The following is an 11,990-nucleotide window of genomic DNA, read 5'->3' on the forward strand; positions in this document are numbered from 1 at the left end:
CTTGGGGTGTTGATTGATGAAAACCTCTTGGAAACCTCTATCTCTCTAATTACATCTAAAATCGCAAAAAAATTGGAATTATTGGGAAAATCCGGCATCTTCTAAATACAAAAGTTTCCCTGAACCTATATTATTCTATGTTTATCCTTTTTTAAGTTACTGCAACATTGCTTGGGCTAGTACCCATCAAACTAAACTGCAGCCCTTTTTAGGTTGCAAAAACGTGCATGAGAATCATGGCTCTTTCTCCTCCAAGACCCATACTTTACCTTTGTTTCATAAATTGGTATTCTTAATATTATCAGCTTAATTGTGCTGATTGAGGTTTTTTCGGAACTCCTTGCATGTCGCTGTGCATCATATCTTTTGCTATTCGTTTGTTTTTGAGTTTTTTTTCTTTTTCTTGTTTGTTTATCTTTTATGGATAATGTAATTAATTATGTGCTAAATAAATCAAATCAAATCAAATCAAATATTGTTGTTGTTGTTGTTGTTATAACTTAATACTGTGCCCCCGCCTCCTCCACTCGCTGCTCCGTTCCTTCACCGCAACCACGGGACTCACACAGGAGGCGGAACGGCAGCGGAACGGTCCTTTGCCCGGCGTCAACTCACACCGGACGCGGCGGAGCGAGCCGGCGTATTCACGCGAGATCACGCGAGAATCCTGGACATACCCGAGACCCGCGATAACAGTATAACGAAAAAAACAACAACAAACAGCTGACTTTGCTTCTCCAACGTGGAGGAGATTATAAAAAGCATCTGTTGTGTCATAAAGATTGTGTGTTGTTCCACTTCACAATTAGTCTCTCGTTGATCACTGGTGCCACCGGTCATGACGTAACGTTGATGTGAAGTTGTAAAAAGCTACATGAACTGCGTATTGTGTTTATTTTGAAAGGGGGCTTCTTTTTGTATGTTTAGAGAAACTCCTCAGAGACTCAGAGCAGCGTCCGCTGTTGACAAAGACATGAAACTAAAAAAAAAAACATCTTAACGGTGATCCGGGACGCTTTAAAGAACAAAAAAACAATATTTCAATCAACTCTGCGGAAACGATCAGTGGGAAATGAAGAGTCAACGCCGCAATTTGCTTTAGCCTATGTACTCCATCTCTGTATTTTTAATTTTATTTTTCATTTGTATTGTACAAAGTCACTTAATAAACCTGTGATGATATTGAGGAGTTGATGGATTTATCTCATGTCATGTTTCCTTCATGTTATTTCATCAGCAGGTGGCGCTGTTTGAACTCAAACTCTTGACAAGCACTTTTACTTTTACATTTTTTTTGTATCAAAAACAAAATCAAACATCTGAAATTGAAACAAAAACACAAAAGCAGATCTTCAGTCTTCTGTGCGGCTCACATGGCTCCTGCATGGGGATGAAATCAGCTGTTACTAGGCAGCTTTTCTTCCTAATTAAACCTTTCAACATATATTTAATGTCACTATTAGAAAGATCATACCTTTTAATCAAAGCTTCTTTTACCCATGAGACCCACAAACGTTCGAAATGTATGTCCTGGGGATTAAAAACACGAGTTATAAACGCCACAGTTCTCATGTTCTTTTAAATATTTGTGCTAATAGTCGTCTGTGTTTGAAACAAAGTCAGATTTAAACGCAGCAGTTATAAACATGATGTGATTTGGTGTGAAATAATTAGAAAATGTCTCTACTGGAGTCTTTCTTCCCCATGAGTCCGAGATACTGGCGTGGTCCTGGTTTTTTGGTCATTACCACAAATATACCTCGAGTTACTTCAGAGTTTGGTGAAATGCTCTTGTAGGAGACAGAAAGAAAGATTACATGTTACTAAATGATCAAGTTACCTCTCTGTGAACTTATATTTGATTTCCAGCTGCAGTTGAGTCAAATAAATCATCTGGCTGTGACAGAAAAACTTTTTATCCCCAAAATATTCGTATGGAAATGTGTTTTTCTGATTCTCAGATGATGAAATCTAACAAATGTAATATTTTATATAAGTCTTACCTCTTCGATGCCTTCTGTCCAATAGTCAACATCCATTTCTCGACAGAAAACATTTGTCAGAAGCAGCACAGCCACCAGAACAAGTTTCACCAGCATCACCATCATCGCACACCGTGCGTAATTTCAGCCAAACGTCTCTGCGTAAAAGTATAAAAGCTCAAACCTTTTGAACTACAGCTGATAATGAACACCGTGTGTGCAGGTAGACCATACCTCTCTGCTGGATTATTTCAAATTCAGCTTCAATGTCATCGTCTTTATTTCATCTATTGCACCGCGGCGCTCCCCTTTTGCGCATGGACGCATGTTTTTACGCACAGCTGGAGTGGATGGTGTCGGCGGTTATTCTGTGAATCACGGGGGTTTCTTTTTGGCATTAGTGTGTGCTGTCCATGAAAAGATGACAGTGGAGTTGAGAGTAAAACTGATGTTGTCAGATTTAAAGCACAGATGGGGAAAAGTTTATTGTTTATGAAGGATTGGGAGCTGAGAAGTGTTGGATCACTCAACACCAGCTACAATTCAACAGGAACATCTTTATCCAATGAAATCCCAGAAGTCAAACATTGTAAATCTTTATTTTGTCTTATAGGTTATGCACCACATCTAGTATATCTCTGCATCTCGGCTCAAATCATTGTATCTATAGAGTCACCTCTGTTTTGTTTTTGCATGATTAAAGGTCCAGCGGCGATACCAAGCTCTCACCAGCGACTAAAAGTCAGTTCCAGCTTTACTCTCATCCACCTGCTCTCTTAGCTTCCTCTGTAAACGTCCCTTTTGGTATTTTCTCCTCTGTCATTATGTCCATAGAGGCTGCTGCTTGCCCAGCTCCTGTTCTGGCACGACACTGGCTCCGATCCCCATCAGCATAAACCTCTTCTTCTTCTTCCCAGCGGTCCAAAACGCCTGTGGTACGAACACATATTTATTCATTCGGTCAGTGTAATCACAGATTGGAATATTTCGGATCAATTTGGAGTTTTTTTAATTTTTTTATTTTGGTTGGTTTGGTTCAAGCTTGTCCCACTAGGCTCGCCGTAGTCGCCAGCAGCACGACTCGCCTCCCACTCAGAACTCTTTGGACTGACAGCATCAGTGAGTCCGTGTGAGTCCGGACTTTAAACTTCAGATTTTAAACTAATGCTCAGGCTGTGGTGAGTTCACGGTCCCTCTCCAGCAGCGTGGACATGGCTTCGTTGCGTTCAAAGGTCCGGATGTTGCTGCTGGTTCTTGTTGTTCTGGCTGGAGCTGAAGTGAAAGCGAAACTTTTTGGAGATAACTCGGCCTGTGAGTCCGATAACAGCGCGCTCAGCCTGAGATCCAGTCAGCCCTCCTGGGCAGCCGGGCCGGAGCCTGGAGACCGCGCAGAGGCGTTCACTGTCCGGACTCTGGATGGAGAGTTCTCCTACAAGCCGGGCACCCTGCGGGGACCTCTCATCATCCACGCCTTCACCAACAAGTCAGGCTTCCTGGAGTGCATGTGGAGCTCCGAGTCGTCTCTGACCAGCCTGGTGCAGGACCTGCCCGACAGCACCCAGGTCCTGTTTCTGTCCCTGGACGACTCTGCGGTCAGTGATGCTCTGTGGATGCGGGACCAGGTGCACAGGGTCGCCGTGCAGCACAGGTGACCGCAGAGGAGCCACTGCTTTGGGGCAAAGTGTTGAAATGAAGCCCAGTCGAGTATGGAGGACCAAAACTGACAAAAAAAAATAAATTAATTAATAAATTAATGTCATTAAATGCACTACAAATAAATATAGGCATTAATTAATTTATAAAATGTGACATACATTTCTATTTATTTGTATTATTTCACATATTTTCTTCAATTTGATGCATTATTTATTAATTATTTCATGATTTCTGTATTATTCTGTTTCTGTTTTCTGCTGATTTATTTCTCCAAACTTCTTAATTCTGTATTTTCTGCTTCATTCAAGCAACATTGTGTAGAAACAGCACCCCCTAGTTTCAGAGTGCAGTACCACTGTCATAAATAAGGACAGCTGTACACGTGTATTCATTAATAATAACTACATTACTTATGATCAAAGAATTAGTGAGTCGACAACTTTGCCAAACGTCACGCAAAGGTCACCAACACAAGACACAGCAGCAGCCAGATAATATCACTGCACAGCAGTCAGCCCAGCGTCTGTTTTTCAGCCCGGTTACATTGCCCCACTTGCCTCGCAAGCTCCGGTTCTGGCACGACACCAGCTCAAACTCCCTGTCAGCATTTGCCTCTTCCTCCTGGTGGTCCAAACACTGTAAATCACAGAGAGTTCATGCAGAGCAGTCGGAGTTTCACCAAATGTGATTGTACATTAAAAATCTGTTTTATTTTATGTTTAGAAAAGTTGCACAACGTTGCTTTAAATTCTTTTAATTGGAAATTAGCATGTTGCTGAATTATTCTTTAATTACTGCATAATAAGGATATTATGCAACACAGATGCCACAATATAAACACTCGATAACACACAGTTCCAGACGTTTCTTGTAATATTGTTGCTGTTGAACGTTTGACTGTCTCAATAAAAATCAGTTTTATGCTCTCGTGTCTTCATGTCTCTGCAGTAAGACGGAGATTCTGTCCAGGCTGCACTTCTGTCCGGTGTCGATCTTCTATCTGGGTAACTGGATACCGAGTGTGTTTTACCACTGGAGCTCAGGCAGCCGCATCTCCCAGGCTGTTTTCACCTCCGAGGGTAAGAGCGCTGTGTCTTCATGGGCCTTAGAGCCTGTGATGACTGCTGCCTGACTCGCCTGTTCAGCAGAGACTGAGGAGATCGAGCAGACAGGAGTGGGACTGTTGTTTATTAGTAAAATTAGTCATATTTAAGCTGCACTGGACACAGATTTATTATCCCAACTATTCTAGTCCAATAAATATGGTCTTTTACACAAAATAAGTGACTTACAACTTAAAAATCCCCTTTTTGCTGGAGTCTTAGCTTCCAAAATGTGGAAGAAAAAAGAAATAAAACATGTTTTTTTGTTGTATATTTTACTGACAACATTCCTCTCCTTCACTGTAAAATGTGAGTTTTGCTGTAGGTGTGACAACCTTGTGCATTTTGCATTTAAGAGCACATAAAATAACATGTGTGACATTTTGGTGTGACTCAGCCAAGCAACTCAAAAGCAACAGTTTGAAGGCTCGATGGGTCGATGTGTGTATTTGTATTAAGTTTAGGTCCAAACCGTAAGTTAATATTTAACTTGATTCCCTGAATGAAATTACTGGGTGTGATGATGCAATCGGATCTATTCAGTGAATTCCAAACATACGTTGTGTGTTGTTTTCCAGATTTGTATTTAACACTTTAACCACACCAATATCATTTGAGACAGTGTACTACAGGAGGGATGAAGGGCTGAGAATCTGGGGATGGATGATTAAGGGATGAAAGGGGAACCAGCAATGAGTTGAGACTCTCGCACTTAATAATAATAATAATACATTTTATTTAAAAGCGCTTTTCAAGACACTTTACAAAGAAGAACATCAACTCATTAAAACAATATAAGATAGTACAGTACAGTATAGTTTTTGTCAGAGATTTGAAGTTGGGCAGGTCAGTGCAGTCACGGATGTTTTTGGGGAGAGAGTTCCAGAGGGAGGGGGCAGCTGCAGAGACTGTCGCCCCAGGTTCGGTGCTTGGTCCTGGGTGGAGGAGTCAGGAGGTTAGCATCAGATGAACGGATGAATGGATTGTGGCGATGGAGCAAGTCAGTGAGGTAGGAAGGGGTCTGGTTATGGAGGGCTTTGTGTGTGAGGAGGAGGATTTTGAACTGAATATGCTGTGGAACTGGAAACCTGTGGAGTTTTCTGGAGGACTGGAGTGATGTGATCACGGGTGTGGGTGTGGGTGAGCAGACGAGCAGCAGAGTTTTGGATGTACTGTAGTTTTTTTAAGGTTTTGGATGGTGTGCCATACAGGATGCTGTTGCAGTAATCAGTTCTGGAAGTGATGAAGGCGTGAATGAGGGTTTCAGCAGCGGGGAAGGAGAGTGATGGGCGAAGTCGGGCTGTGTTCTTGAGATGGAAGAAGGCAGCTCTGGTGATTTGGTTTATGTGATGTTCAAAGGAGAGGTTATTGTCAAAGATGACTCCGAGGTTGCGACTGTGGGGGGATGGAGACAGGGTGGAGTTGTCGATGTTGAGGCGGAAGCAGTCTGCCCGCCGGCAGACCACCCCGGCTCCAGCACTTTTGTGTGCCAAACGTAGCCGGTCAGGACGCCAGTGTGTGAACTGACACACCCACTCCTCCCCCCCTACCCCTTCCCTCCCCTTCTCCCCTTGTCCCCTCCAGTGCCCCCCTTACTCTGTCCTGCCAGCAAGCTGTGCTCCGGCTCCCAGCCACTAGAGGGGGTACCACCGGGGGTATTATGGGGTACGTGAGGAGATTGGATGGCGTCTAACACCCCCCCCGCGGTCCTCCCCTCGCGCTCGTGGACCTCATCATGAAGCATGTGTTTCCCCCCTAACAACATAAAAAATAATCCAGTTTTAGAAAAGGCCAAACCCATATTCGTATTTTTAATTATATTATTATTATTGATGTGTAGTATTATTATTATTATTATTGTGTGTTATAACTGAATACGGTCCCCCCGCCCTCCCTCGCTCTGCTGTTGCCTTCACCCCAGGTTTGCTTTTAATCGACTGAGTGTGTCAGTTTACGGAGGTCTTGACTGTTGTACAATCAAGTTAACTCGGTTTACAGGAAGAAAAAAGAAAAAAAAGAAAGTAACCATGTAGAACATTATGACATTAACCCGATCTCCGTCACTTATTAAAAGAAAGAGACAAGGCATTAACTAATTCCTTTTGTTTTGAGTGTATCCGGTAAAAATCTTTTAACCCTTTTCTCGGATCAGTCAACGGTGAGATCAAGAAAACATAAAACGAACGCACCTTGGGCCTTTTCTGTTTTTATAGATTACAACAAACACAACAACAACAAAAAAGGCTAAAGCTCCTTTTCTTTCTGAAATTGTACGCTTTCCTTCCCCTCTGTGTGTAGCTCCTTCCACAGCCCCTTGGACCACCATTAAATGTCATATTTAGTTTATTTTTTTATAATAATCCGAGCCAGCTGAAAGTAACAACTTCTTTTTGTATGTTAGAGAAACCCTCAGAGACTCGAGAGCAGCGTCCGCTGTTGACAAAGACATGAAACATAAAAAAAAAAAAAACATCTAAACGGTGATCCGGGACGCTTAAAGAAACAAAAAACAGAAACATATTCAATCAACTCTGCGGAAACGATCAGTGGGAAATGAAGAGTCAACGCGCAATTTGCTTTAGCCTATGTACTCCATCTCTGTATTTTAATTTTATTTTTCATTTGTATTGTACAAAGTCACTTAATAAACCTGTGATAGATGGAGGAGTTGATGGATTTATCTCATGTCATGTTTCCTTCATGTTATTTCATCAGCAGGTGGCGCTGTTTAACCTCAAGCTGACTTTTTTCAATCAAAAACAAAAAATCAAACATGTGGAATTGAAACAAAAACAAAAGGCAGATCTTCAGTCTTCTGTGCGGCTCACATGGCTCCTCATGGGATGAAACAGCTGTTACTAGGCAGCTTTTTCCTAATTAAACCTTTTAACATATATTTAATGCCACTATTAGAAAGACATACCTTTTAATCAAAGCTTCTTTTACCCATGAGACCCACAAACGTTCGAAATTTATGTCCTGGGGATTAAAAATACGAGTTATAAACGCACACTTCTCATGTTTTTTTTTAAATATTTGCGCTAATAGTCGTCTGTGTTTGAAACAAGTCAGATTTAAACGCAGCAGTTATAAACAGGATTGTGATGGGGTGAAATAATCATAAATGTTCTCTACTGGAGTCTTCTTCCCCATGATGTCCGAGATATTGGCGTGGTCCTGGTTTTTTGGTCATTACCACAAATAACCTCGAGTTACTTCAGAGTTTGGTGAAATGCTCTGTTGGAGACGAAGAAAAATTACATGTTACTAAATGATCAAGTTACCTCTCTGTGAACTATATTGATTTCCAGCGCGCAGTTGAGTCAAATAAATCATCTGCTGTGAAAATACTTTTTATCCCCAAAATATTCGTATGGAAATGTGTTTTTCTATTCTCAGATGATGAAATCTAAGAAATGTAATATTTTATATAAGTCTCTACTCTTCGATGCTTTCTTCCAATAGTCAACATCCATTTCTCGACAGAAAACATTTGTCAAAGCAGACAGCCACCAGAACACCGTTTCACCAGCATCACCATCGTCGCACACCGTGCGTAATTTCAGCCAAACGTCTCTGCGTAAAAGTATAAAAGCTCAAACTTTTAGAACTACAGCTGATAATGACACCGTGTGCAGGTAGACCACACCTCCCTGCTGGATTATTTTAAATTCAGCTTCAATGTCATCGTCTTCATTTCATCCATTGCACCGCGGCGCTCCCTTTTGCGCATGGACGCGTGTTTTTACGCACAGCTGGAGTGGGATGATGTCGGAGTATTCTGGAATCACGGGGGTTTCTTTTGGCATTAGTGTGTGCGTCCATGAAAAGATGACAGTGGGGTCGAGAGTAGAGCTGTGTTGTCAGTTTTAAAGCACTTGGGAGTTTATTGTTATGAAAGTTAGGAGCTGAGAAGTGTTGGATCAGTCACAACCAGCTACAATTCAACAGGACATCGAGGTAAACACTTGCAATCTTTTTTTTGTTCTTATAGGTTAGGCACCACATCCAGTATAATTTACTCAAATCATTGTACTATAGAGTCACTACTGTTTTGTTTTGCATGATTAAAGGTTCAGGCGGCGTACCAAGTTCTCACCAGTGACTAAAAGTCAGTTCCAGATTTACCCTCATCCACCTGCTCTCTTAGCTTCCTCTGTAAAGTCCCTTTTGGTATTTTCTCCTCTGTCATTATGTCCAAGAGGCTGCTGCTTGCCCAGCTCCTGTTCTGGACGACACTGGCTCCGACCCCATCACATAAACCCTCTTCTTCTTCCGGCGGTCCAAAACGCCTGTGGTAAAACACATATTTTATTAATTCGGTCATGTAATCAGAGATTGGAATATTTCGGATCAATTGGAGTTTTTTTATTTTTTTTTGGTTGGTTTGGTTCAGTTGTCCCACAGGCTCGCCGTATCGCCAGCAGCACGACTCGCCTCCCACTCAGAACTCTTTGGACTGACACATCAGTGATCCGTGTGAGTCCGGACTTTAAACTTCAGATTTAAAACTAATGCTCAGGCGTGGTGAGTTCACGGTCCCTCTCCAGCAGCGTGGACATGGCTTCGTTGCGTTCAAAGGTCCGGATGTTGCTGCTGGTTCTTGTTCTGGCTGAAGCTGAAGTGAAAGCGAAACTTTTTGGAGATAACTCGCCTGTGAGTCCGATAACAGCGCGCTCAGGCTGGATCCAGTCAACCCTCCTGGGCAGCCGGGCCGGAGCCTGGAGACCGCGCAGAGCCGTTCACTGTCCGGACTCTGGATGAGAGTTCTCCTACAAGCCGGCACCCTGCGGGGACCTCTCATCACCACGCCTTCACCAACAAGTCCGGCTTCCTGGAGTGCATGGTGAGCTCCGAGTCGTCTCTGACCAGCCTGGTGCAGGACCTGCCCGACAGCACCCAGGTCCTGTTTCTGTCCCTGGACGACTCTGCGGTCAGTGATGCTCGTGGGATGCGGGACCAGGTGCACAGGGTCGCCGTGCAGCACAGGTGACCGCAGAGGAGCCACTGCTTTGGGCAAAGTGTTGAAATGAAGCCCGGTCCAGTATGAGACCAAAACTGACAAAATAATAAATAAATATTAATTAATGTCATTAAATGCACTACAAATAAATATATTATTTTAATAATTTATAAAATGTGACATACATTTCATTTATTGTATTTTCACATATTTTCTTCAATTTTATGCATTATTTATATAATTAATTTATGATTTCTATATTATCTGTTTCTATTTTCTGCTGATTATTTCTCCAAACTATTATTTCTGTATTTCCTCAGCATTTCTCACATTGTGTAGAAATAGCACCCCCTAGTTTCAGAGTGCAGTACCACTGTCATAAATAAGGACCATGTTACACGTGTATTCATAATAATAACTACATTACTTATGATCAAAAAATTAGTGAGTCGACAACTTTGCCAAACTGTACGCAAAGGTCACCAACACAAGACACAGCAGCAGCCAGATAATCACCCTGACTAGTCCAACGCAGCACCCACTCGGCGTCTGTCTTTCAGCCCGGTTACATTGCCCCACTTGCCTCGCAAGCTCCGGTTCTGGCACGACACCAGCTCAAACTCCCTGTCAGCATTTGCCTCTTCCTCCTGGTGGTCCAAACACTAACACCCCCCCTGTAAATCACAGAGAGTTCATGCAGAGCAGTCGGAGTTTCACCAAATGTGATTGACATTAAAAATCTGTTTTATTTTATTGTTTATTATTTTATGTTTAGAAAAGTTGCTTTAAATTCTTTTAATTGGAAATTAGCATGTTGCTGAATTATTCTTTAATTACTGCATAAAAGGATATTCTGCAACACAGATGCACAATATAAATACACATAACACACAGTTACTGACATTTCTTGTAAATTGTTGCTGTTCAACATTCGACTGCTCAATAAAAATCAGTTTTATGCTCTCGTGTCTAACTTCTTCAGTCTCTGCAGTAAGACGGAGATTCTGTCCAGGCTGCACTTCTGTCCGGTTGTCGATCTCTATCTGGGTAACTGGATACGAGTGTGTTTTACCACTGGAGCCAGGCAGCCGCATCTCCCAGGTGTTTTCACCTCCGAGGGTAAGAGCGCTGGGTCTTCATGGGCTTTAGATCCTGTGATGACTGCTGCCGGACCGCCTGTTCAGCAGAGACTGAGGAGGTCGAGCAGACGGGAGTGGGACTGTTTGTTTATTAGTAAATAGTCATATTTATGCTGCACGGGACACAGATTATTATCCCAACTATTCTATTTTGTACCCCATCCAATAAATATGGTCTTTTACACAAAATAAATGACTTACAACTTAAAAAGGAGTCTAGCTTCCAAAATGTGGAAGAAAAAAGAATAAAACATGTTTTTTGTTGTATATTTTACTGACAACATTCCTCTCCTTTACTGTAAAATGTGAGTTTGCTGTAGGTGTGACAACCTTGTGCATTTTGCATTCAAGACACATAAAATGACATTAGTGACATTTTGGTGTGACTCAGCACAAGCAACTCAAAGCAACATTTGAAGCTCGATGGGTCGATGTGTGATTTGTATAGTTTAGGTCCAAACCGTCAGTTAATGTTAACTCATTCCTGATGAAATTACTGGGTGTAATGAGGCAATCGGATCTATTCAGTGAATTCCAAACAACGTTGTGGTTGTTTTCCAGATTGTATATTAACACTTTAACCACACCAGTATCGATTGAGCGGTGTACTACAGGAGGATGAAGGAGCTGAGAATCTGGGGATGGATGATTAAGGATGAAAGGGGAACCAGCAGTGAGTGAGACTCTCGCACTTAATAAAAAAATAAAATAATAATAATAATAATAATAATATAATAATAATACATTTGATTTAAAGTGCTTTCAACTCAAGACACTTTACAAAGAAGAACATCAAATCATCAAAACAATAGATAGTTCACTAAAAACACATTAAACATTAAAAGCAATTTTTAAAAGGTGTGTTTTTGTCAGAGATTTGAAGTTGGGCAGGTCGTGCAGTCACAGATGTTTTTGGGGAGAGGTTCCAACGGGGGGGGCAGCTGCAGAGACTGTCGCCCCAGGTTCAGTGCTTGGTCCTAGGTGGAGGAGTCAGGAGGTTGTCATCAGATGAACGGAGGCTGCGATGTTGTGGCGATGGAGCAAGTCAGTGAGTGGTGGTGGTGAGTGGTTATGGAGGGCTTTGTGTGTGAGGAGGAGGATTTTGAACTGAATACGCTGTGGAACTGGAAACCTGTTGAGTTTCTGG

General features: G+C 42.1%; 2 protein-coding genes and 1 long non-coding RNA gene across 5 annotated transcripts in view; 1 reads left to right on the forward strand and 2 right to left on the reverse strand.

Annotated features, from left to right (window-relative positions):
• Positions 1-1,093: 1,093 nt before the first annotated feature.
• Positions 1,094-2,462, reverse strand: LOC104933080 (protachykinin-like). 3 transcript variants are annotated; one of them, XR_002042165.2, is made up of 5 exons: positions 2,217-2,459; positions 2,004-2,140; positions 1,688-1,790; positions 1,475-1,530; positions 1,094-1,380 (listed from the first exon to the last, which is right to left on the reverse strand). XR_002042165.2 is itself a non-coding variant. In XM_027286346.1 (3 exons), exons 1-3 carry the CDS (start codon positions 2,106-2,108, stop codon positions 1,478-1,480), a joined length of 261 nt encoding a protein of 86 aa, XP_027142147.1. In that variant the 5' UTR covers positions 2,109-2,462; the 3' UTR covers positions 1,094-1,477. The 3 variants fall into 3 exon arrangements, 1 of the variants encoding a protein (XP_027142147.1); XR_797480.3 differs by having other exon boundaries at positions 2,004-2,457; XM_027286346.1 differs by having other exon boundaries at positions 1,094-1,530; positions 2,004-2,462.
• A 545-nt stretch (positions 2,463-3,007) lies between these two features.
• Positions 3,008-11,990, forward strand: part of LOC104935586 (uncharacterized) — a 17,292-nt gene continuing 8,309 nt past the window's right edge. Inside the window, exons 1-2 of the mRNA XM_027286347.1 lie at positions 3,008-3,630; positions 4,587-4,717. Of these exons, the coding sequence (XP_027142148.1) occupies positions 3,194-3,630; positions 4,587-4,717 (568 nt within the window). The 5' untranslated portion in view covers positions 3,008-3,193. The remainder of the gene's footprint in view (positions 3,631-4,586; positions 4,718-11,990) is intronic.
• Positions 7,492-7,921, reverse strand: LOC113747267 (uncharacterized). Its single transcript, XR_003463511.1, has 3 exons — positions 7,877-7,921; positions 7,665-7,720; positions 7,492-7,576 (listed from the first exon to the last, which is right to left on the reverse strand). It is a non-coding gene; the product is annotated as an uncharacterized LOC113747267 (long non-coding RNA).

Source organism: Larimichthys crocea, chromosome XIII (genome assembly GCF_000972845.2).
Source record: "Larimichthys crocea isolate SSNF chromosome XIII, L_crocea_2.0, whole genome shotgun sequence".
Taxonomy (NCBI): domain Eukaryota; kingdom Metazoa; phylum Chordata; class Actinopteri; family Sciaenidae; genus Larimichthys; species Larimichthys crocea.

Coding starts and splice junctions, on each gene's coding strand:
- LOC104933080 (XM_027286346.1), bottom strand. CDS start 2,108: ATGATGGTGATGCTGGTGAAACTTGTTCTGGTGGCTGTGCTGCTTCTG. Junction 1,791..2,003: donor GGACAGAAGGCATCGAAGAG/GTAAGACTTATA, acceptor GTCTCCTACAAG/AGCATTTCACCAAACTCTGA. Junction 1,531..1,687: donor CATGGGGAAGAAAGACTCCA/GTAGAGACATTT, acceptor TTTAATCCCCAG/GACATACATTTCGAACGTTT.